The sequence below is a fragment of the Antedon bifida genome, chromosome 2 (assembly GCF_963402885.1).
Source record: "Antedon bifida chromosome 2, ecAntBifi1.1, whole genome shotgun sequence".
Taxonomy (NCBI): Eukaryota; Metazoa; Echinodermata; class Crinoidea; order Comatulida; family Antedonidae; genus Antedon; species Antedon bifida.
This window is the reverse complement of record NC_136227.1, coordinates 34485650-34509072: the sequence shown is the minus strand read 5'-3', so window position 1 is coordinate 34509072 and position 23423 is coordinate 34485650. Positions and strand designations below refer to the sequence as shown.

Here is a 23423-nt window from a genome sequence, read left to right as displayed (position 1 = left end):
AAACAATATTAACAAGGCTAGAAATACCCTATATTGGCTGCTGTTAGGAGGGAATTAAAAAAAGAGCGATATACATAAGTGGGCCTACAGGTAAAACACTTTAACTTAAATCTCATTTCAGTAGTTCATATTTGTCTGGGTCATGTCTTTTTTCTGGCTATAGTTTTTAGCAAGATTAATTATAAAACATATTAAAATCTGTAGAGCGACCTCCAGTTTAAAAGCAAACACCACTGAATTGAGAAACAAAGAGAAAGGCTTTGACCTCACTTCATTGACTGGATGATGATGATCATTCATTCTATTTATTGCAAACATTAACACTTTCGCATAATGGACGTGTATTTACTTTTACATTAACCACACATGAATAGCCTATAGGAAAATGAAGTTTGAAACTACAATATCCAAGAGGGAAAAGATTTATAAATTTCCCCTAAGAAAGACGATGTGCGAGACTTAGTCATGGACGAAAATAGAGAATATTTTATGCTATACATTGATTGGTTGAAAATATATTTTTATGGTTTTAAAAGTGTTTACACGATTGATCTTTATTAAAGCTCTGTCTACACTATCAAACTTGTTTGAAAAAAAAAAATCTGATGTGCCCAAATATGGTAGAGATATGCTCGAATATGCTAGTGATATGACATCATCGTGTCTATATATGGGCACATCACATTTTTTTGTCACATAAAGTTTGATTGTGTAGACAAAGCTTTAGATTTTCTCTTGTAAATACTATATTCTATAAGTTTATAACAAACTTAATCATGCAATTGTCTTGGTGAAAAGCAACACAGGATTGCGTGTATGCATGTAAGTTTACAAATAGCATGGCTGACAATAGCCATTCTTGCATCTAATTCACATAGCAATGGCAAATGTAAAACCAGTATATTTACAATGCACTTGTGTACACAGGTTGATATTCAAACAAACTGCTGCCACATTCTGTTCAACCAACAATGTAAAAATTGACGTCAACATTAAATTTTCTTTTATTCTTTTGCAGTAAAACCATACAGATGTGAGTGTGGAACAATGTTTAATCAACGCATTGAATAAACAGTATCGACCTACAAATGTTAACTTCTTCTCGTACCTAAAATGTCAGAAATTATATTGTAAAAGATATAGGATAAGTTAAAGAGGTATTGTCCCACAAAAACATGAAAACATTTTTTTGGATTTAATTTTTAGTCAAAATAGATAACTATTATGTGACATTAAAATGGAATATTAAAAAAAAAATTTCATAATTTTTAGGCTCTCTGCCCCTATTTCAAAATCGTGGATCCGCAGCTGGGCTTGCTTTCCAGACTCATTAAAGTTGCATCAGACAAAAAAAAGCATTGGCACATGATGTAGAGAGGGCCATTTTGACTTTCTAAAAGTGATATTGATACTTGAGCACCATAACACCTACTCTACAATACTTGAAAACAGAACACAGGTGACAACAATTGGTCTAAAACACTGAAGGAAGTAAAAGATAAAGCAAGTATTGTACCAAGGAATAATACCTTTACTTAAAATGACCATAGCATATCAAGTCTTACCTAATTGTATAATAATTATTTCCTGTTTACATACAGTGATATCCGTGAAGGGTTGTTAAAATTAATTCTCTCAACTTTAACACCTTCAATTTAAAACAATTCACAATGCAAGAGATTTGTACCACTAAGTCATTTAGATAGGGGATCGTGTCAACATTATTCTACTGAAGTAACTACATTTTTTACTGCAGTAAATATTGCTGTAATGTATGATTTTAGTTTGTTTCACTGTAGAGGTTATTGAGTCAGTCACTGCAATAAACAATGTGTATGATACCCAGAAAAAGCTTGCTAATTAATTGCACAAACAGGTAGTTACTGCAGTAAATGCAGTAGAATAATGTTGACATAGTTCCTAAAGGAAACCTTGTGTGTTAGTGTGAAGATAGTGGTAACTGAAACATCCTTCTTGATAGCAACATGACAGAACAACATGACAACGACTATATCTGAACATCTTATAAATGATGGCTATTTTAAATACTATGTACCTGTATAGTCACGGATGTATAAAGATAAAGACACAAGCATGAACATGAATCAGGTTTTAATAACGAGTGAGATAGTTTGTTGGATTTTGTTCACTAGCATACCAAATGGACAAACCAATTAAGATGACCATTCATTTACTACGCATTATTGAAACAGCGTTAAACAAACAAATCAAGAAATATCGGTTTTTGTAGCACTTTGCGATGGACACAACAATTGATCCGTGCTCTCGCAAGAATGTTGGACAATTGCAAAGTCCATTATTTGCGTGTCGTTGCAACACATGTTAGAAAATCTGAGAGAGGGTTTAATGACGGACACAGGAAAACAAATGAAGTTTTCTAAGCAATGTAAATATATTGATTAGCAAGGAATTTGAAAAGATGAAACGAAGGCTAAATTTCAATCTGATGCACATTCATTTTTAATAACTATAAAAATAGAATATTAAAATAGGAAAATAATAAAATAAATAATAACAATAAAACAGCAAATGATAATACTGTTGGAAAGTGTCTAAAATAAGGAGATGATTTTTACGATGCTGCTATTCAAATGAGGGCGACTGTCATTAAAGCAATAATGCCAGATCAAGGAGGACTCGATATGGGTATATTGTCAATATCAATGATACAAAAGTCAAATGTGAACCTAGATCTAATGGAAATAAAAATATATTTTCCAAGGTTGACGATATTTCCAAAAACATCTCCTCCTTTTTCATAAAAAAACTAGAAATTCCAAAAACAATCAGAAAAAACATTAAAAAAGAAGTAGGGTATAAAAGTAGAGCACATCAAAAGTATGCCGAAGGTGACAGGTTCAAATCCCTTTGGTATGCCAATCTTATTATTTCAAAATATGAATAATAAAGATACTATTAATAATCTTTTACTGTAAAAGACATTTTCCGGAAATTGATTTTTTGTCGATTCTCAGCTTTGAATTAAAAATAATCCATCAACGAAAACTTCCATTATGTTTGATTTTGAAGAGAAATCAGAGGTGTACAAGCACTCCATGTCACGTACATCAAACATGGCCGCTACTCTTCAACAAACATGGCTGCCACTCGTTGGCAAACAGCAAACGAAGCTATGAGGTACTGCACTGTATTTTGCATTGTCACGGCCATAAAGGCATCTCATGTACAAACAATTAGCACAAGTCAACATTTGCCTAAGTATTGCAGGTATTGCTAACTAATCCATCATTATTCTACTATTTTTGGATCTCACTTAAAGTAAAAGTGGCGACAAAGACCCCTGCCTTTTTTAAATTCATGTGTTCAAATCATTTCATATGCCAGAACATTTTTAACCATATAACACAGCTAGGTAAAAGTAATACAAACAAGAAAGAGTTGTCCAATCCAACTTTTTGTTAATCTGTGTTCAAAATGGAATTAAAATCATCTTACTGACTGCTACACTATTTATTATAAAATTAATATTCATTATATTAACATAATTTTAACAGTATGAAAGACTTAATGATAATATGATTTATAATTGAAAGCATGATCTAATAGAAAGTAATACCAAAAATAAACACAGAATCATTTTCCTTTACTCTAGATAATTAAAAATAATGAAAAAAAAGTCTAAATGGGTCAAATAATGAGACTGCAAAAAGCACTATACCATTGCGTAATTAAAACAGCTATGAGCTAATTTTATACACAAGAGTGCTTTTTGAATCGATTGTTGAAATCTTCAATTCAAAAACAATTACAGAGATTCATTGTATGTGCCGTCGTTCATTGAAATAATGGATCTTTCACGCAAAGTAGTATATAATTGCAGACATCGCAGGAATCAATTTCTATGTTCTTGTTGCAATGAAAATGACTTAATACTATACTAACATATCATTTTTAATTTCTATCAATTATTTTAGTCTTTCTTCATTTTCCAGTACATATATCCTCTAAAAACACATGTTCTTAACAGCACTGTATTAATGAGGAACTGTTACATATAGCTCTAGGCCTCAGAGCAGCAATAAGCTACAACGAACATTACTTTAAGTGCAGAGCTCAATGCACAACCTACAGTGCAAAACGATAACATCTGCAAACCACGTCGTCTGCTACAAAATTCACTCTCTGCTGTGTTACATCTAAAATTGCATCGTCTGCTACAAAATTCACTCTCTACAGTGTTACATTTAAAATTGCGTCGTCTGCTACAAAATTCACTATCCAACCCACAATGCTGTTTTGCATCTAACATTGCATGCTAGAATTCACTCTCTGCTGTGTTACATTTAAAATTGCATCGTCTGCTACAAAATTCACTCTCTACAGTGTTACATTTAAAATTGCGTCGTCTGCTACAAAATTCACTATCCAACCCACAATGCTGTTTTGCATCTAACATTGCATGCTAGAATTCACTCTCTGCTGTGTTACATTTAAAATTGCGTCGTCTGCTACAAAATTCACTCTCTGCTGTGTTACATCTAAAATTGCGTCGTCTGCTACAAAATTCACTCTCTGACCCACAATGCTATGCTGTTTTACATCTAAAATTGTACACCCACATTTTTTCACATCTAAATTGTGTCGTCTACTACACAATGTCTGACCCTGATGGAGTTTATAGCAGTGATGGAGTAAGAGTCTACTATATTGCCTCTTTGTAAATTATGAATTTTTTTGGAACCAAAAAAAATATTATCAATATTTTTAATATTCTAATACAATCTTGCCTGTATTATGACTATAAAAGTATAATATTTTAATATAAAAATTGAAAATTAGTTTGCCTTCTAGCTTCAAATTTCCCACAACAAAATCAATAAGTCTTCATACCATATAATAATAAATACATTACTATGAAAAAGTATATAAAATCAATTAATATCTAGGTATATTAACAGTAATTAATCTAAATTTCATCTTTATATTACGGTTCAATCAACCTTCTATTGAAATTGATAAAGGTTTTAAATCGATTCCCTTACTTAAAAGGTTATTACAAATATTTTCGGCAAGATGTAATGTTTTAATGTTGTAGATCTAGATAAAATATTAGAAAATTAAAGATATTAACTACCTATAACCTACTTAAAGAAAACATTTAATTAGCTTTATTTCCATTCCACCTTCCAAAAATATAAACAAAACTAAAGAAATATTTTTTGCTATTTTTTGTATCAAGCACTTTTGGATCAAGTACTTTGGATCAAGTATGTAGAAAATAATATAAAATATAAATTCTAAATAAATATTTTTAAAAAAACTCTAAACCGCCCAGTTTATGTGATCCACTAGTGATATCAGTATCATGATTCAGAAGGTGTCTTCACAATAAAGAGAAAAATAAATAAAACAAAAATAAATAAAGTGATATTCTGCAGTAAAGATGCTAAATGGATACATGAACACAGTAACAAAATAAAATTCTGGTCCTCCAAAATGTAGTTAATATTCATCGTAGCTTTGTTAATTGAGTGTTATGAATGATATTTAATATTATAATTTATTTATGACCAGGAGTAGAACATTAATGAATAGACAATGATTAATATACCACATTAACGACATCAATGCATGTTTTCACACCATGTTTGTATGGATATACGTGATCATATTATAAATTAGAAATATATTATCTAGAAATATTCTCTAAAACAGATTTTCAAACAATATTTACTGATATCTCTGAAAATAGGTGTTGATTTCAGCTCTGATGATGAGAATAGTGTTCTTGAAACATGTCACGGTATTTTAAGGCAGTTTGCATATTCATCAAATGCCTGACAATTTTTGGTGGTATATTTGATTTGATATAAATTATCTCTGAATAACTGGCAAACAATGTAAAAAAATATGATATGGATCAGAATAATATTCTAAAAATTGCATCAATCTTGGTTGCATTTGGTGACAACTAATTTTAGATAATATAAAATAATAAATTGAAAAAAATTATTACTATTTAATAAAGTTTTTTTATTTTTATATTTCTTTATGTTGCTTAGAGTCATAAAAACTGGATACATTTTTCACTACATGCAATTTTGAACACATATTGCTGTAAATTATATGTTATTTAAATGAATTCTCTTAAAGATTTTTGCCACAAAGCAGTCACAAGAAAGAAATCTACAGGAGAACCAAGGGAGAAGTCCAAACTACTCAAGTTTACGATGAATCTAACTTCTTTAACTTTCATTCTTCAAACTTTCTTTGTTCTAGATTTCATCAAACAAGGAAAACAAAGTTATGGTTCAAAGATACTGAAACATATCCAGCATTTAAATTTATTTGTTTATTATCTTCTAACAAAAGGCAACTTCACACCACTTCAAAACAGGTAATAGGTCAACATTTACAAATCATTAAAAATGGATTCATCTCATTTCACTGACAAACTTCCTGGTCAAAACTGCAGATAAGCAAAACACAAACAAAGTAGAAATTCTAATGATGTATCAGATGTAATGTGAAACCAAAAATGGAGGCATGCAAAGATTTCCTTTGTTTTAGATGGAATGTTAAGGGCCTAAAGACAATTTGCATATAAGTATGATAAAACAGTTATTCATAAGAGAATTATTTTTAATCAGGTGATGTGATTAAGTCCATCCCAAACTACACTTTTGGCAATTCTTGACAATTATTGGAAGATTCTTCAACCAAATTAATTTTGTTTTTATTTTAGACATCATGACAAGTTTCTATAAATGTGGTATATATCTATATATTGATATGGTATTTAATAAAATATTTGTTGCTTTACTCTAAGATGAAGGCAGGTATTAATAGGAGGTGTTCCTTTACACACAATGTTGGCATTAAATTTATATTTTTTGATTTTATAAGTTACTTTTCTCATAAGAACTTTAAAATTAACAAACTAATAGAAATAATTACTTTTAAAATTAACCATATTAAACAGCATTGTTTTATACTTGTTATCTACCATTAGAAAGAAAATTAACAGATTATAAACAAAGAAAATACAAAAATTCCAATGATGAAAGCAAAATTTATCTAAATACTGCCAGTTTGGTTGGTAAGGTTTCGACCTGACCACTTTTTCACAGAGGTCTTTGACAACCCAGTGGCTTGAACAGAGATTGTTCCCTTTTCTTGCAAAAACCGCACCACTTAATTTCTTATGGCTACATCACTGACAGCAGAGTAGAGTAAAGAAAGGTTTGAGATGAAGAGACAAAATTCAAAGCAGTAAGAAGATTCATAATGTATGTCAGCCATGGATGATGAGAGAAAGACAGTATAGGATAAATAAATGATTGAAACTTTCAAGAAATAAATGCCACCTTGTTAGAAATAAATCAATAATGACATGTCCGGATAAATTTTGCTTTTTTGAAAAATTGTTTTATAATTTCGCTTGAAAATTACATTTATATAGAGATGAAAATAGATGACTATAGAATTGATTTGCATCCAATTATTTAAATTACAGCTTGAATATTAATAGAAAGACAATTTTACAGTTATTTCCTAAAATGTGTATGAAGGTTTTTTTTTGTAGATTAAAAAAAGTGTTTTGCACATATCCATCTATTTATGAACATAATTTGAATAATTATGAATATGGATAATTATGAATATGGATTATGTATTATGAATATTTATTATGAATATGCATAATTATGAATATGGATTATGAATATGGATTATGAATTATTATGAATATGTATTATGAATATGCATAATTATGAATATGGATTATGTATTATTATATGAATATGAATAACTATGCATTCATAGTTAGGAATATGCCTAATTATGAAGTTTGTATAAAGCTCTGTCTACACTATCAAACTAGTTTGACAAAAAAAGTGTGATGTGCCCAAATATGGTAGTGATATGCCCAAATATGGTATTGATATGACATCATCATGTCCATATATGGGTACATCCAATTTTGTTGGCACATACAGTTTGATAGTGTAGACAGACATGGAGAACATTTCTGATTTGTTCCTTAAAGTGACAGCATGACATTATTACAATGATTGTCTTTGTGGTAGAGATCCTCTGTGAATTTAATGAGATTGTAATAAGAAGCACTTAGATGCATTGTTTGATTACATAATATCATTTTGTATAATTGCATGTTGTATCTTAAGTGTGTTTTAACAATTTCTTATAAACCCGAATCACACGTATTATTAAACAAATGCTATATTTAACATATTCTTCATTTTATTTTGATTTTCATGTGCAGTTTAGCAATTTCTGTATATAAAATTTGTTTTCTGATTTTTTTACACATTGGATATCTATGTTATATACCAAAATAAATAAAAAAATTAACTTGTGTGTTTTAATTTATTTTCATTTTTGTAAATTCTTTTAGATTCTGCTGTTTCGTACTATTACTATTACTATTACTTTGTGGCAGTAATAATACTATCAAATTAATTTGTTTTATACAAAATTAAATAAAATACAAAAAACGAGTAAAAATATAATAATCCTTTATACATGGTTTGTTTCAATAAATAATATATTGCAGATATTTAGGAATAATTCAAGATGTATGCTTAACATTTGCTTTATATCCCAAATATTTTTTATCTGTTTTATCAGGGAAGAGTTAAATTAACTCTTCCCTGGTTTTATCTTAATATATAAGTCTAGTAACATTTGCATATTAACGTAACAATCTTATATTAAAATACAAACATCAATCCTTATTTTCCAAGTACCATCCTTGATCAATAAGATAAGCAAAGTACAATACAATTATCTGTTTGTCTAATTCCAGAATGACAAAATAAAACAATTTTATGTATGAAAGTGAAATAAACATAAAATGACAAAAGAAAGTACATTACGAGTCAATTAAATATCACATAATTGTTTTTTTGGCACAATAAAAAAATGCTGCTAGTAATAATTGTAAAGATCTTTTTATCATACTTGATAAAAAGATCTTACAATGATTGTTCTACCTCCCTCTGTTTACTAATTAGTTGTTATGTTGCAAATCGACTGTTGTTTCTGCAATAACTAATACAACATCAATGGTATTTAGTTTAGTTTTAATTAAAAGAGGTCTTATAACGATTGTTCTACCTCCCTCTGTTTACTAATTAGTTGTTATGTTGCAAATCGACTGTTGTTTCTGCAATAACTAATACAACATCAATGGTATTTAGTTTAGTTTTAATTAATTGTTTACTAATTAGTTGTTATGTTACAAATTATTGTTTTGCAACAGTAGACCAATACAACATCAAATGGTATTTAATTTATTTTTAATTACAAGAGAACAAACAAAGTATTAGAAGCCTACTAATATAGCCATCTCACTTATTTTGTGTTCATTATGTTGGTATAATATTTCACGTCAAAATCAGAATACTACGTAGCCTTCTCGACGGCAATTCCAGATTTAAAACGTCAATCACACAAGTCCGTGTTTGTGATTGGACGCGACAAATTATGATCAATTCGTTGGACTGATAAATCCATAATGAAGCATCTTAGTAGGACGACACGGAACGAAGTTAGTTATATTGCATTTTGTATTTGTTTCATTACCGAGTCATTCTGTTACTTACGCGTTCATTTATGCTAATTTGAAGAGCCAACTTCTAAGGTCAGTTCTGACAGCTCACTCAAAAGCAATTCTTTTTATCACAGAATTACCGTTTCTGATGTACAAATGTTATTTTTAAACTACATTGAGATAATAAAACCCCTTTATCATATCTTACAAGACAAAAAACACATTTTCATATCGGCCCATGTAGGACCTACTTAAAAATTCCACCAATTTGGTTTTCCTTCAAACATTTTTAGAGTTTATTAAGATCTTTTACATATTGCGTTTCAAACTAATGTTCAGGGCAGATGTCCAATTAGTTCCTCATTTTATTTTTGCAATGCATTAATGCAAATTAAATACTTTTCTTGGTAACAATTATGACAATTATAGAACATAATGTATACTGTATGATGGATAGCTTTTAGTATAATATCGCTGGAGTTGTAGTGACATCCTAAGTGCACTTTTTTCTTGAACTATTATTATAGGCATATTATATATTCTAACATTAAGTAGAGTGGGATGTAAAATATTCATTATACACACTGTGATTAGGACAAGATAAATAAGTAATGTAATTATGAATTTAATGACATTGTGTGCCTACTATTCTTTACTGCAGTAATCACTATTTAAAGCCATGGAAAATATACGTCCAATGTCTGTAAAATAGTGTCAGACACAGTTTGAGAATTCTAGGCTGGGACATCTGAGAATTGTCCTTTGGTCATCACTGATTGTGTGCCTACTATTCTTTACTGCAGTAATCACTATTTAAGCCATGGAAAATATACGTCCAATGTCTGTAAAATTGTGTCAGACACAGTTTGAGAATTCTAGGCTGGGACATCTGAGAATTGCCCTTTGGTCATCACTGATAGTGTGCCTACTATTCTTTACTGCAGTAATAACTATTTAAGCCATGGAAAATATACGTCCAATGTCTGCAAAATAGTGTCAGACACAGTTTGAGAATTCTAGGCTGGGACATCTGAGAATTGCCCTTTGGTCATCACTGATAGTGTGCCTACTATTCTTTACTGCAGTAATCACTATTTAAGCCATGAAAAATATATGTCCAATGTCTGCAAAATAGTGTCAGACACAGGGTGAGAATTCTAGGCTGGGTCATCTGAGAATGGCCCGTTGGTCATCTCAATCATACACAAGTAAATCCATGTTTTTCCTATGCTTAATTGCAATACACAATGTATCTCTAACTTAGAATATATTATATGCAACGTGGCATTGTTTTGAATATTATGCACGCTATAAGAATCACAGTATGGTATTGAGTGAAACAGCTTGCTATCCCAGCATTCATTGTCTAAGAATCAATGTACAAAAAAGCAGCTCAAATAAAACAAAAATGACGCCGTTAAATGATCTATATCATAATGGCATTCAGCAGATACAATGCACACAATAAAAAGAAGTTTTAAACAATTCTGGAAATTGTTATATTATTGGCGTAGAACAAAATGGGGCAATAAAAGATATAGAACAAAAATAATAAAATAGGATTCTGCCTGTTTGTATGTTGTTTGATCGCTTTCAACAATTATTTTAAAACATGCAAATGTACTACAAATGTGCTGACTGTAATACAATACATAAATATAGTTTTTGAAGATATCTTGAGAACACGTCACTACTATAAGGTTGTGTACGACCTATATGATGCTATGATTCAAAGATTTAGAAGATCCATTTTGAATCCTAACTTTAAGCTAAATCTTTTGTGATATAGAAATCTAATTATTATATTGAGCAACTAAAAATTAACGACTCTTCCGTGGGGAATGGTTTAATCAAAGTATAATACTATGGGATCCAGGTGTAATTTTACTGATAGTGACAATAATAATATTGAATGTAATTTACTCCTATCCTTTAATACCAAAGAGTAACCAGAGCTAATTTATTTTTGTCAACATCGTAACTTATTCTTTGATATTTATTTTGATGGTTTATGTATTTTTATCAATAATATAAATATATTAACAAGCTTTATCATTATTATACATAGTACATTCTGCTATTTTGCGCCATTTATTCCTGTCATGGGCCGAGTGTCTTAAGTGGGCCAGTATAATAAAAAAAAATATTATATGTAGTAATATTTAATATTCTCACTAATGAGTAATGGAAGCCTTCTTTATTCTAATATAATACAGCACCACTATCTGAATCCTGGACAACTTTGGGCTGGTTTTCTTCTTTTTTCTTCAGAATGTGAATTTAACGACAAAAATAATTTGGGAGAAATGGTTTTGGGAGAGTTTTCAGTTTCTAGAGAATCTGGCATTGGGTAAGTTGACTGTACATAGCAAAATATCAAGACAAGACGGGAAAGCAGACCTTTTGGGCCAGTCAACGGTATCACGTTTTGAGAGTTAACGGTGTTGTTTATCATTAATAATAATCGTAATTACTATTTGACCTACCTCTGTGTCTGTTGGTCGTTTTATCTATCATTAACATAGCGTCCTCTACCTGCAATGACAGCAAATTGAAAGAATTATTAATAACATAAAAAATTAAAAATGCAAAGATTAAACAATAAAAATAAAGTAAAAAAAAAAAAAAGTGCATAATTGTGAACAAAATACATCAGTAAATCTTCTCACAAATGCCAACGTTTCGTTAGGAGTATAAAACAAATATTTTAAATATAAAACTGAAACAAAATCATGTTTAAACTCTTTGTTGAAATAAAAATCTTAAAATAAATCAAATATTACAATAAATTATATTATTTCCCACCTTGTTATTCAAAACAAATGTTCTTATCAATGTAAATTTATTAACTGTTTCTCAGATCAATATACATTAATACAACTTTGATTTGATTTCCTAAAGAATTGGACCAATATAATAATATTACTGTTGCCTTCAGCGTTCCAATTAATAATAAGAGGCTGACTACTACCTATTAATTATTTAAATGTATGTAGAACATTTTTATTGTTTTTCAAATCATAATTTATCAAGGAAAGTAAGGTGTCCCAAGTGGGTTTATTAAGGGTCTACCAGGCCTAACTGATAGGTAATTCACCATATCCATTCAACCAATTTACCAGGCCTACTGATAGGAATTCACCCTATCCACTCAACCAATTTACCAGACCTACTGATAGGTAATTCACCTAACCAATGCAAAAACGTCTGATTGAATATCACACTATATTATATCCTATCCAACTTTTAATTTACAAAGTAAATAGCGGTTCCGCTTGGGCATGTTTAAACAGAAATGTTACCCGACAATAATTAACTGATTTAAACTGATAAGGACTTATATTAAATTAATTTGGTTCCTGTTTCTGTCCATCACATGTCTGTCAAACCATAAAGGTATTAGTAGATGGTAAAACAAACCATCATATCAGAAGATCTATTTATCTAAACAGGGAAGTTAATTATAAAATTTAGATCTAAACTTATTTTTACATATTTGGTTCTCCTTTCTCACGTAATATCTCTTTTTCAGTTCACTTTTTTATCCCTGTATATCATCTTGCGGGGTTTATCAATCATTTTTAACCAAAAAATGATGTTTTACCCCAAAAATAAGTACTTAAAAACTGACACACCAAGTGAATTGTACACTTTTATGTTGGTTCGTTTACTATGTGTTTTTTTTCAGGTTTGCGGGAGTTTGCAATACTCCAAGAAATTGTTCGTTTAGGGTGTCCCCCTGAATAGAGGTGTCTCCTTTGAATAGGTGTGTCTCCTGAATAGGTGTCCCAAAGGTTCTACTGCATGTTTAGTATGTACTTAAAATGTTTGTACTATTTCTTTCTTTTCTATATATGGCTAGCAGACGTAAGGCTATACAAAGACTGTATATTACAATGAACATATTCAGGATCCTCTCAGTAAATGCAGAGTACAGGAATTAACAATAATCCAATAGTCCATAAACACAGCCCGAATGGATTACTCTGGTGAACAAAATGTTGCCGATATAAAACATTAGCAAATTCACATACAACAGAGGTTGCAATCCACGTGAATTACTTGACAATTTAGCTACAATAAAAGACTGTTTCTAGGTCAAGGCATTCGAAAGTAGAATACTGAAGGAGGAAGGGAAGAAGAAGTGAATTCACAATCATATGGAGAGGGAGTGGGGTCAGGTGGAAGGATGTAGGTATGGGTTGTTTGGGGGGGGGGGGGGGGGGAAGACTAGTTATTCATTCATTTCATTTTTTATTTGGGAAAAAATAATACAAATAGTACAAAATTCTCCATAGCTCAAGAACAAATGCACTGTCACTTTTAAGAACATTATACATCCATGTTGTCAATGATTTAACTGTCATAAATATTAAAATACATATTTAAAATGAATCGAAAATACAGTTTATCACAGTAGTCAATACTGTGATAAACAAGTACTATATTTTCTGTTATCAATTTAAATGCATTCTTTTGATATTATATTTTTGAGTAACAATAAATTATTATATAATTAATTGAATACCAGATGCAACCTTGGATTTGATAAGATAGCTTATATAGTGCTCTTTAGAGAAGCGTGCGATCCCTTGATGTGGTATTCACATATGACGTAAGTCCTAACAACTGTTTATTGTTGCCTACGACGATGCCATTACCTATTAAATATTAAGAGCCAATTTACATAGTAAACATACCAAATATTTTTCTATTTCCGGTCTCAGTTAATTATAAAAAGTATGTTGTCTAAAAACAACTAGCAACTGTTAAATTCGTATGTATTAGTCTTAAGTAATAAAGTGAAGGAAGAACAAAGCCATGTGTCGGGGTAAATGATTTACAACGATTATTTTAGAACGGCGCAAATGTCAATCTATGTTAGCAAGAAGACAATAATCTTGGTAAAGTTGACAGTGTAATTTGAATTTGGTTGTTTAATGTCAAAGCATTCCAGTCTTATTCTAATCTTAGACCATGCTAAGTGGACAAGTACAGCTGTAGGAGTGTACTACACTATGTTGCCTATATATGGGCAAGGATTAAATTGGTAGTCAATGAAAAAGAGCATAATGTCAAAATACTTCTTTGAAAAAATGCGTATATGAAGTTGATGTATTCTACACTGTTAATACAACTATTTATATCTATACAAATACTTCACAAATTGTTTATTTATTTCATACCAGCACAGTGTTTATATTTGTAAAAAAGCGGTACATTTTGCATGTAATTTTTAAAATTTATCATATAACATAACTTCTGAGTGTTTAGACTATTTTAACTTTTATATTGAGATTAAGTAAGTAAGTTTTGGTGAATATACATAATCAAACATAAGCTAATTTTAATAAGGTTTATAGTTACAAAAATAAGGACCAAAATTAATTAGCTAGGTTCATACAAATTCTTTGATTGCTTAAATTAGCTTCTGACGAACAACGAACGCAAGTGATAACATTTGAAACATCATCACTAAAATAAATAACCTGTTATTTATTGCACTTTGACAGGTCTACCATTACTGGGCATGGCGCTAGGTATTTACCCAAGACATCTTTACTCCAATATAACTGATCGTTTCAGAAAGTACATCAGAATTCAAAAATTAATACAATTAACCATACATTTGTTTACAATCACCATGGCTTTGTTTATCTCTGATTACTTGAGTGTATTTAGATTTTTAGTTGAGTTGAATTACAAGGATTAATTAAAGTGTCATAGTTAGATTACGAAGAATGTAATACATGGTTGTTATTGGGGATCATCACTCATCCAAGACGAGAAAGAAACAAATAGATCCTGGAATGAACCCAAAAAAAACAGGGGAGGAGGAGGGAAGGGATGATGAGTTTTACTGGTGAGTGTGGAACAAATCCTGGAATGAACCCCAAATACAAGAGGGTGGGGAGAAGGATGAGGGGTTTTACTGGTGAGTGTGGAACAAATCCTGGAATGAACCCCAAATACAAGAGGGTGGGGAGAAGGATGAGGGGTTTTACTGGTGAGTGTGGAACAAATCCTGGAATGAACCCCAAATACAAGAGGGTGGGGAGAAGGATGAGGGGTTTTACTGGTGAGTGTGGAACAAATCCTGGAATGAACCCCAAATACAAGAGGGTGGGGAGAAGGATGAGGGGTTTTACTGGTGAGTGTGGAACAAATCCTGGAATGAACCCCAAATACAAGAGGGTGGGGAGAAGGATGAGGGGTTTTACTGGTGAGTGTGGAACAAATCCTGGAATGAACCCCAAATACAAGAGGGTGGGGAGAAGGATGAGGGGTTTTACTGGTGAGTGTGGAACAAATCCTGGAATGAACCCCAAATACAAGAGGGTGGGGAGAAGGATGAGGGGTTTTACTGGTGAGTGTGGAACAAATCCTGGAATGAACCCCAAATACAAGAGGGTGGGGAGAAGGATGAGGGGTTTTACTGGTGAGTGTGGAACAAATCCTGGAATGAACCCCAAATACAAGAGGGTGGGGAGAAGGATGAGGGGTTTTACTGGTGAGTGTGGAACAAATCCTGGAATGAACCTCAAATACAAGAGGGTGGGGAGAAGGATGAAGGGTTTTACTGGTGAGTGTGGAACAAATCCTGGAATGAACCCCAAATACAAGAGGGTGGGGAGAAGGATGAGGGGTTTTACTGGTGAGTGTGGAACAAATCCTGGAATGAACCCCAAATACAAGAGGGTGGGGAGAAGGATGAGGGGTTTTACGTAGAAATATCTACTGCTGAGTGTGAAACAAACTAACTAATCACACGCATACAAGTTTCAAACAAAGTAATTAACAAGCAGGACACATGATTAAGCAAAGACAAGCAATATATCAGAAATTATAAATAATCATTTGAAATCTATATACGACACAGATGGTAGATGAAAACGCAATTAGATTTAAATTTTGATATCGTATCAACATCACATGCTGATAATCTTGTTACTTTCTCCTCTAGGTGACACTTAGCCTAAATCTAGGCGAAAGGTCCTCTAAATTATACAACAAATAATAATAATTTTTTTAATATGGAACAGATATAGAACTGATTGATATTTAGAATTTCTAAACTCTGCGTTTTACAGCGTTCCATTAGCGTCAACCAGCAAAAAGGTTTTTCAGTTTTGATATTAAGTTTTTTATTACATGGATTAACTTTGGCTAATGTATTCATAGCTGCCGCTACAATGCCCTAATTTTCAAAATGGTGTTCATGACCTTAAAAGCTATGCTTGACCGACTTCAACGACATGACAGGCTACCTGATGAACAATTGCCAGCCTCAATGAATATGAATTTATTAATTAAGCCCACATTTGCATCGCAAGAGGTGATTATTTCGTCAGTTTTATACAACGCAAGCTGTAGCACAACTGAATAGCGATTGGTGAAGCGGTAAATTTTGCAAATCAAGTGTGAATGCATCTCTTGGTCTGCTAAAGTCTGTGGTACTCGTTGCCTCGGGGGATATGCTAATGAGCAGAATAAATGATGGCATACTGTCTGGTGTCACCTGATGTGGTCGCTATTTACAGGTTATACCTGTGATGACTAAGACTAATCACTGATGACCATCTAATATTAGAACAATCTTTATAACGCAAATATTATATCATAATTTAGTAATGCCATCATGCATCCATAAATTGTTGTAGAATAATCATTTTCAATTACACACTTTCCACAGCTAAATTCAAATTATTCAAGCTTTAAACACAAGTTCAAATATTTAAGGCTATCGTATAATAAATAACTACAGACTTTAACATCAAATTCAAATTTAATATTTTTGATGCATTGTAAAAATATGGTTAAAGATATATTGTTCCTTTTTGTTGAATATGCCATTTTAATGTCGCATAATAGTTATTCACATTGAAAATATAAATAATCATTTTCTCTTAATAAAGAATTTAAATAATTTCACAATTTCTTTTGATATTTGAATAAATCACAGAGTGACATATTACTTTACCATCATTTACCATATATGACAAGGAATGTTCAGCAAAGTTTGCGTCTTAGTTCAAGTTTACATGGAATATTTTCACGGACGATTGATACCTTTGCTAAAATAAACATGGTATAAAAATTAACCACTTAGGTGTGAAGTCGAGCAGACTGTTTAGATGTAGAACGCAACCTATGAATCTGGCGCAAGACACAAATACTTGGTCGTCTCAATGTTCATTTGATTTACTGTAAATGAAATAAAGTAAGCCTGCACTATGTAGGCCAGTTAAGTCCTATTCTATAAGTAAAGGCATTTGAAGATGGAAAAAAAAACTAATGTTTTCACTTGTAAAAAGACAAAATCAACTGTAAATTCAACCAAAAACACATTGATTTCCAGGTAATTCGACTATATATATTTTTTTCTGATTCAATTTTTGGGAGAGAGGCACAGGATTGTGAGTGATTTTTTTTTGTCAAAGTGAATAAATATTATTTCACAATAAAATTGCATATTCAACAAAAACATTAAAAAACAATTTTTTTTCAGGGGGACAATATATCTTTAAAGTACAATACAACATTAAAAACAGAAAATGATGGCCAAATAAAAAAAGGTACAGAACTCATTTTTTGGGAGAACAAATTGGTTTTTTTTCCCGGCACACAAGGCCCTCATTTGGCCCGTAGGCTGCATGCTTGGAAAGCTCTGTGTTAAACAAAAGTTAATTGATCTATCTAATAATCTTAGTACATCACAGATGTTTGTATGATTCAACCAACTACAATTCATTCAAGTGAAGTCCTTGATATTATAATCAAATTTTACAACTCAATCTTACATTCATAACATGATTCTGTTAATTAATCAAGTAATCTCAGAAAGCAATCATAACATTACCTAATTAATTATTCTACACCAGGCTGCATTGCTTAACTTTTACTGAAAAACTAGGTAACTTGCATCTCATCTACTTAGTATAAAATGACAACAATTTAAAAATAACAATATCATCTACAGTAAGTGTGAACTAGGTTCTCAATTTCTTTCAATCTTCATCCAATATTGTATTGATGAATAAAAAAATACTATCTGTTAATGTTTCTAAATTCATTCAAAGACTCAATTTAATTTTAATTTTGGAAATAAGTCCCACATCTGGACTTTCAAAGGCTATCCTGCATCTCTGTATCTGTCTTTATAATATTAAATCTTGTATCATAAACTGTGCATGTTCTTTTTAATAAGATGCAAATAAATCAAATCAAATTGGATAAAATTACACTGATTGTATAATTGCATCAATTTGCATTGATAATGTTGTTGGCAAACTACATTATTTTTAAGAGTAAAAAAATTCCAAAATAATGAACTAAAGATACAATAAATAAAACTCACATTATTTACATCATGAATAGAGAAATTAATTAGTGATTACAACCTGAACTATTCGACACTTAAGATGACAAATATTAATATCAAACTATTACCAACATTTTTTGAATTATTGAATTGAAATATTAAATTAATGTTTCTAGAAAAATGATATATAAACAGCTTAATACATTAATGTGACCAATGAATCTTATTGCCTTTGGCATATCACTTTTTTCTGCAAAAATTAAAATGCTACAAATCGTAAGTTGTGTCGGTAAAAATCCTCCTCGTCGGAGAAGACGATTATTTCTCGTGTGGATATTAGCATGCCATAACTAGAAGGTTATAACGACAACAATTACTACGAGAAAAACTGCAAATGACAGCCAATTATATTAATCAGATATAAAAACGACATTCACTAAAATAGTTATGTTTGAAGACTCATCATACTTTAGAAAAAACACTAGAATCCATGCGAATGTGATAGAAAGCAAAAATGTCACACCTTGAATATGCAAATTAATTACCATATACTGTTATGGTGTACTGTAGTCCTATAGGGCTTGGATATGAAATGTAGGGGAAATTTAAGGGTGGGATTATAAACTTGGATTGCGTTTATAAAGGAATTGAATAAAGTCTAATGTCCTAAATAAAATTATGGGTAGAATTATACTACTACTATACTACAATTGTGTTTATAATGGAATTAAAGTCCTGTGTCCCAAATAAATTAGGAGGTGGGATTATACGCGATCATGATGGGATTATACTTGGTCATACACGATATAAACATTTTTATAGAAATATTATATGTCGGAATATTTCATTGTATTTTTACATTTTTTAAAAACAATAGCGAATGAATTTATCAGATGAAACATTTACTGTATTGGTTAGTTACAAAGGAATGTAAATGAATGAATGCAAAATTCTATCAAGTTTTAGGAGATATCTTTTTATAGTGTACCAGGCAATCTAATGACAGAGTCTCAGAACTAATAATAAACTCATATAAAATATGAAAACAAAAGTACTAAAATCACAACAATTATACAAAATGAGATTCTAAGCAAATCCCAGAGAAATTTTGATGTGTAAAATTGTGAAATATGATCTGTCAAAACTAACAATAAACAAGGGAAAACAATTTTATGTCATAATTGCACAAATTGGTATAATTCATTTAAGGTTAACACGTTTGACCTTATTCTTCTTGTGATATGGCAATTCTGAATACGTTGCTACTAAACCCCTCAATTCTATTTCATCTTGGATTTTGAACGTAATGGAAATAAAACAGATAACATAATTTATCACCATAAAATCATAAATGTCATTATAAAACGACCTTTTATCAAAGCTCTTATTTTAAAATATGAAATCATGCGTTTTAACTGTGTAATAATTTCGTTCTGACATCTTATTAAGGATGGAGACGTTGTAAGCTGGCCATATAACTTAATTCTAATTGATGTCATAATATAATATATTCTTTATCAGAATTCAAAATGACCTTAATTCAGGGGCAATAACATAACTGTACAAAGAAGAGAACAATCTGAAACAAGTTGACCAAACCATGATTTGAACTTAGATTTTGTTCTTAATGTGAAGGCACTTTACCACTAGCCCACTGAGACGGCCAGCCGACAACACTTTTCACATTCAACGTAGCAAGATGAGAAAGCACTTATTTCTCAAGTACAAATTTTTATCTCTATTTTTACAATTTTAATAGAAGATTTTGGGTTGGAAAGTAACATTCAACTAAGGTGGCTAAATTAATACTATAATTATTTTGTTGCATTATATAGTAACAATTTAGTAACAGACATAAAGTACAAAGTTATATTATGCGCTATTAATAACTTGAGACGCTATAAACTCTGTGGTGACCCTAACGACCCCAACACAAAACGAGAAAGTCCTTTCATAGTATAAGAATCAATAGAAATATAACACATATAACATGACAACAAAGCACACACTTCCTATTAAGCGAAGGTGCTACAGAGAATAGCCAAGGGCTGGGAAGTCATTGACCTCTAGGGTCAAACGACAGGACAGAAAAACATAGAAGGTGTGTATATACTGCTGGTCAAAATTTACTCATAAACAGCCAATTAAATGCATCAATCAAATAACCTTTGCTTGGACATAATGTGTCAATTAACCTTAATTAAAAATAATAACTACAAATATGGTTATCATGAATAAATTAATAATAATATCTTTTTTTAAGAAACATTTTAAATCAATTATTCTTTTATTGATAATGATTGGTACATAATAATGAGGTGTAGAACTTGAACTTTTTGCAAAATATCATCTTAAAAAATATCATTTTTTAATTCGATGGGAGTATATAGTCAGATATTCACAATGGTCACCGCCATAGTAAAGGGGAGCGAATTTTGTGGAAGGAACAAGTGTCCAGATGAGTTAACTGCTGACAATAGATCTTGCAGCATGACCAATATTTCTAATATAAAAATATAATTATTACACCGACAAAATCAAATAAATTCACCATATTGCTAATAATGCACGACCATAAGTTGTTTATTGAAATCTTTCTTTAATTAATTCCTAATTGTCAATCCGAGCTAAATCGTATGGTTTATTTTTTGTTTATGAACCTTTAAACCAATCAAAATTCAACTATCCTACTCCATCTGCTACCGTGGAAACAGGTAACGAAATCAGATGACAATGATGATTATGGCGCGTGATGGTAGGACGATAACCAAAATAGACATTAATATCGTAATTTAATAATCAGAACACGTCGGGAACCTGTTTGTTATTTTGCTGGTGGTGATATTTGATACTACCATGTTTTTGTCGTAAGTGGCGTGCTTCACATGAATAATTAGCACGTAGAAATAAACTGATAAATATTTTAGGCTATTTAGTGTGAACAAATAAAGCTGGATTTATACAAACTGATAAATTTAGTAATTTTTTTTCCGAAGGTAGCTCTACACGAGATTTGAAGAGGCCCTCACTTTAGAGTTTAAATGAAATATTAACAGTTTTAGTAAAGTAATATTACAATAACAATATGCTTCAAAATCATCATTCTTATTTCTAGACATTCTCAACTCAATTCTGGGTAAAAGCTCCTCTAAGTTGACTGTATAACTCGCTATTTAATTTATAATTCCAAAAAATCATAAAGACTAAACGAAGAAAAAGATCTAGGAATGCAGGACTGCTGAGAGGCAACGAAGACGACGTACGTAGATGGAATGAATTAATGAACATGACACAGGAAGCCTCAGCGGGGTGCGCATACCAACGTCAAGTGGTACCATAACGACGACACAAAACAACCACGTCGACAACAAACAGGCCAATCATTACAATTTTAACTATCATCTTTTTGTGCAAATAAAATTGAATATATCACAGTAATATAATGAGATGAAGTTATTTTATTGCAGAGAAGTAGGTCTTGTTCTTGGATAGATTGAATCACAGAAAATAAACTTGTTAATGTCATGTTAGCAGAGGCCACAAGAATGATCAAGTTATTCTATCATAGTAACTATAACTACATATGGACAAACTCTATTTTCATTTGTGAAAGATCTAACATAAAATGATTCAATTTTAAAATTTCGGACGACGACATACCAGCTGTAGTTGGAGAATGCACTTTTCACAAGTCACAAACAATTATCATTCTCAACTCAGCAGATTTTCAATGCAGATATTTTTTAATGGAAATTACTAAGGGTTGGAGAAGAACACCTGAAAAAGCATGAGGAAATCTCATAGATGATTGGTATTGGAAAATGATTGACTTTTGTAGGTGATCCCTAACTGAAAACTGTGGAAGTTCCCTTTTGTAGTAGAGGATAAAGGACATTCCATGATGAAAGGGATTTTGGATAACCTTCTAATCTTCTACCTGCCTGGACACCTCTGTAAAGGTTTAAATATAAATGAACTATATCTCACATTATATATGAGAATAAGCTAAATATTCATGAGAATTAACTAAAAATTTAGCTATCATAACTGAATAGGCCTACTTATTTATTCTTTCAATTCTGCCCATATTCTCGATATTTATAACGATCTACAAACAAACAACAATAATAACTAGAATTTAATTCGTCACTTTGACGAATTATAGGTGATCATTTTTATCATTTTACTGAAATTAATTTTTTTTAAACATGCATGTACGTTAACATACGATCGGAAAATGTTGATGTATGCCATCCTATTATATGCTTATAGTGCTGAGTTGTGCCTATATGCCATATACAATATGTACAGTATATACTGTATATCTATATACAGTGTAGCATAGGTGAAATTACGGGACACACATGTTCTAATTTTTTGGCATGATGACGTTATCAAACTAAACTTTAAGATGACGATTTCGAAAGATAATTAATTGAGCAAAAAAATATAAGATTTGGAAAAAAATTTGGCACGTAGAAGCGCTGTGCGCGCTCTTTGAATTGTGTATAACTTTGACGAAAAATATGAAAAAACTACTTTTTC

The 23423-nt window shown here is 31.0% G+C and overlaps 1 protein-coding gene across 5 annotated transcripts in view; it reads right to left on the bottom strand.

Moving 5' to 3' along the window:
• The window catches only part of LOC144834835 (RNA-binding protein Musashi homolog 2-like), a 112483-nt gene that overhangs the window by 27819 nt on the left and 61241 nt on the right, over positions 1-23423 (bottom strand). For all 5 annotated transcript variants that reach the window (XM_078689794.1, XM_078689792.1, XM_078689795.1 and 2 more), the window contains exon 7: positions 12043-12091. In XM_078689794.1, the coding sequence (XP_078545920.1) occupies positions 12043-12091 (49 nt within the window). The remainder of the gene's footprint in view (positions 1-12042; positions 12092-23423) is intronic.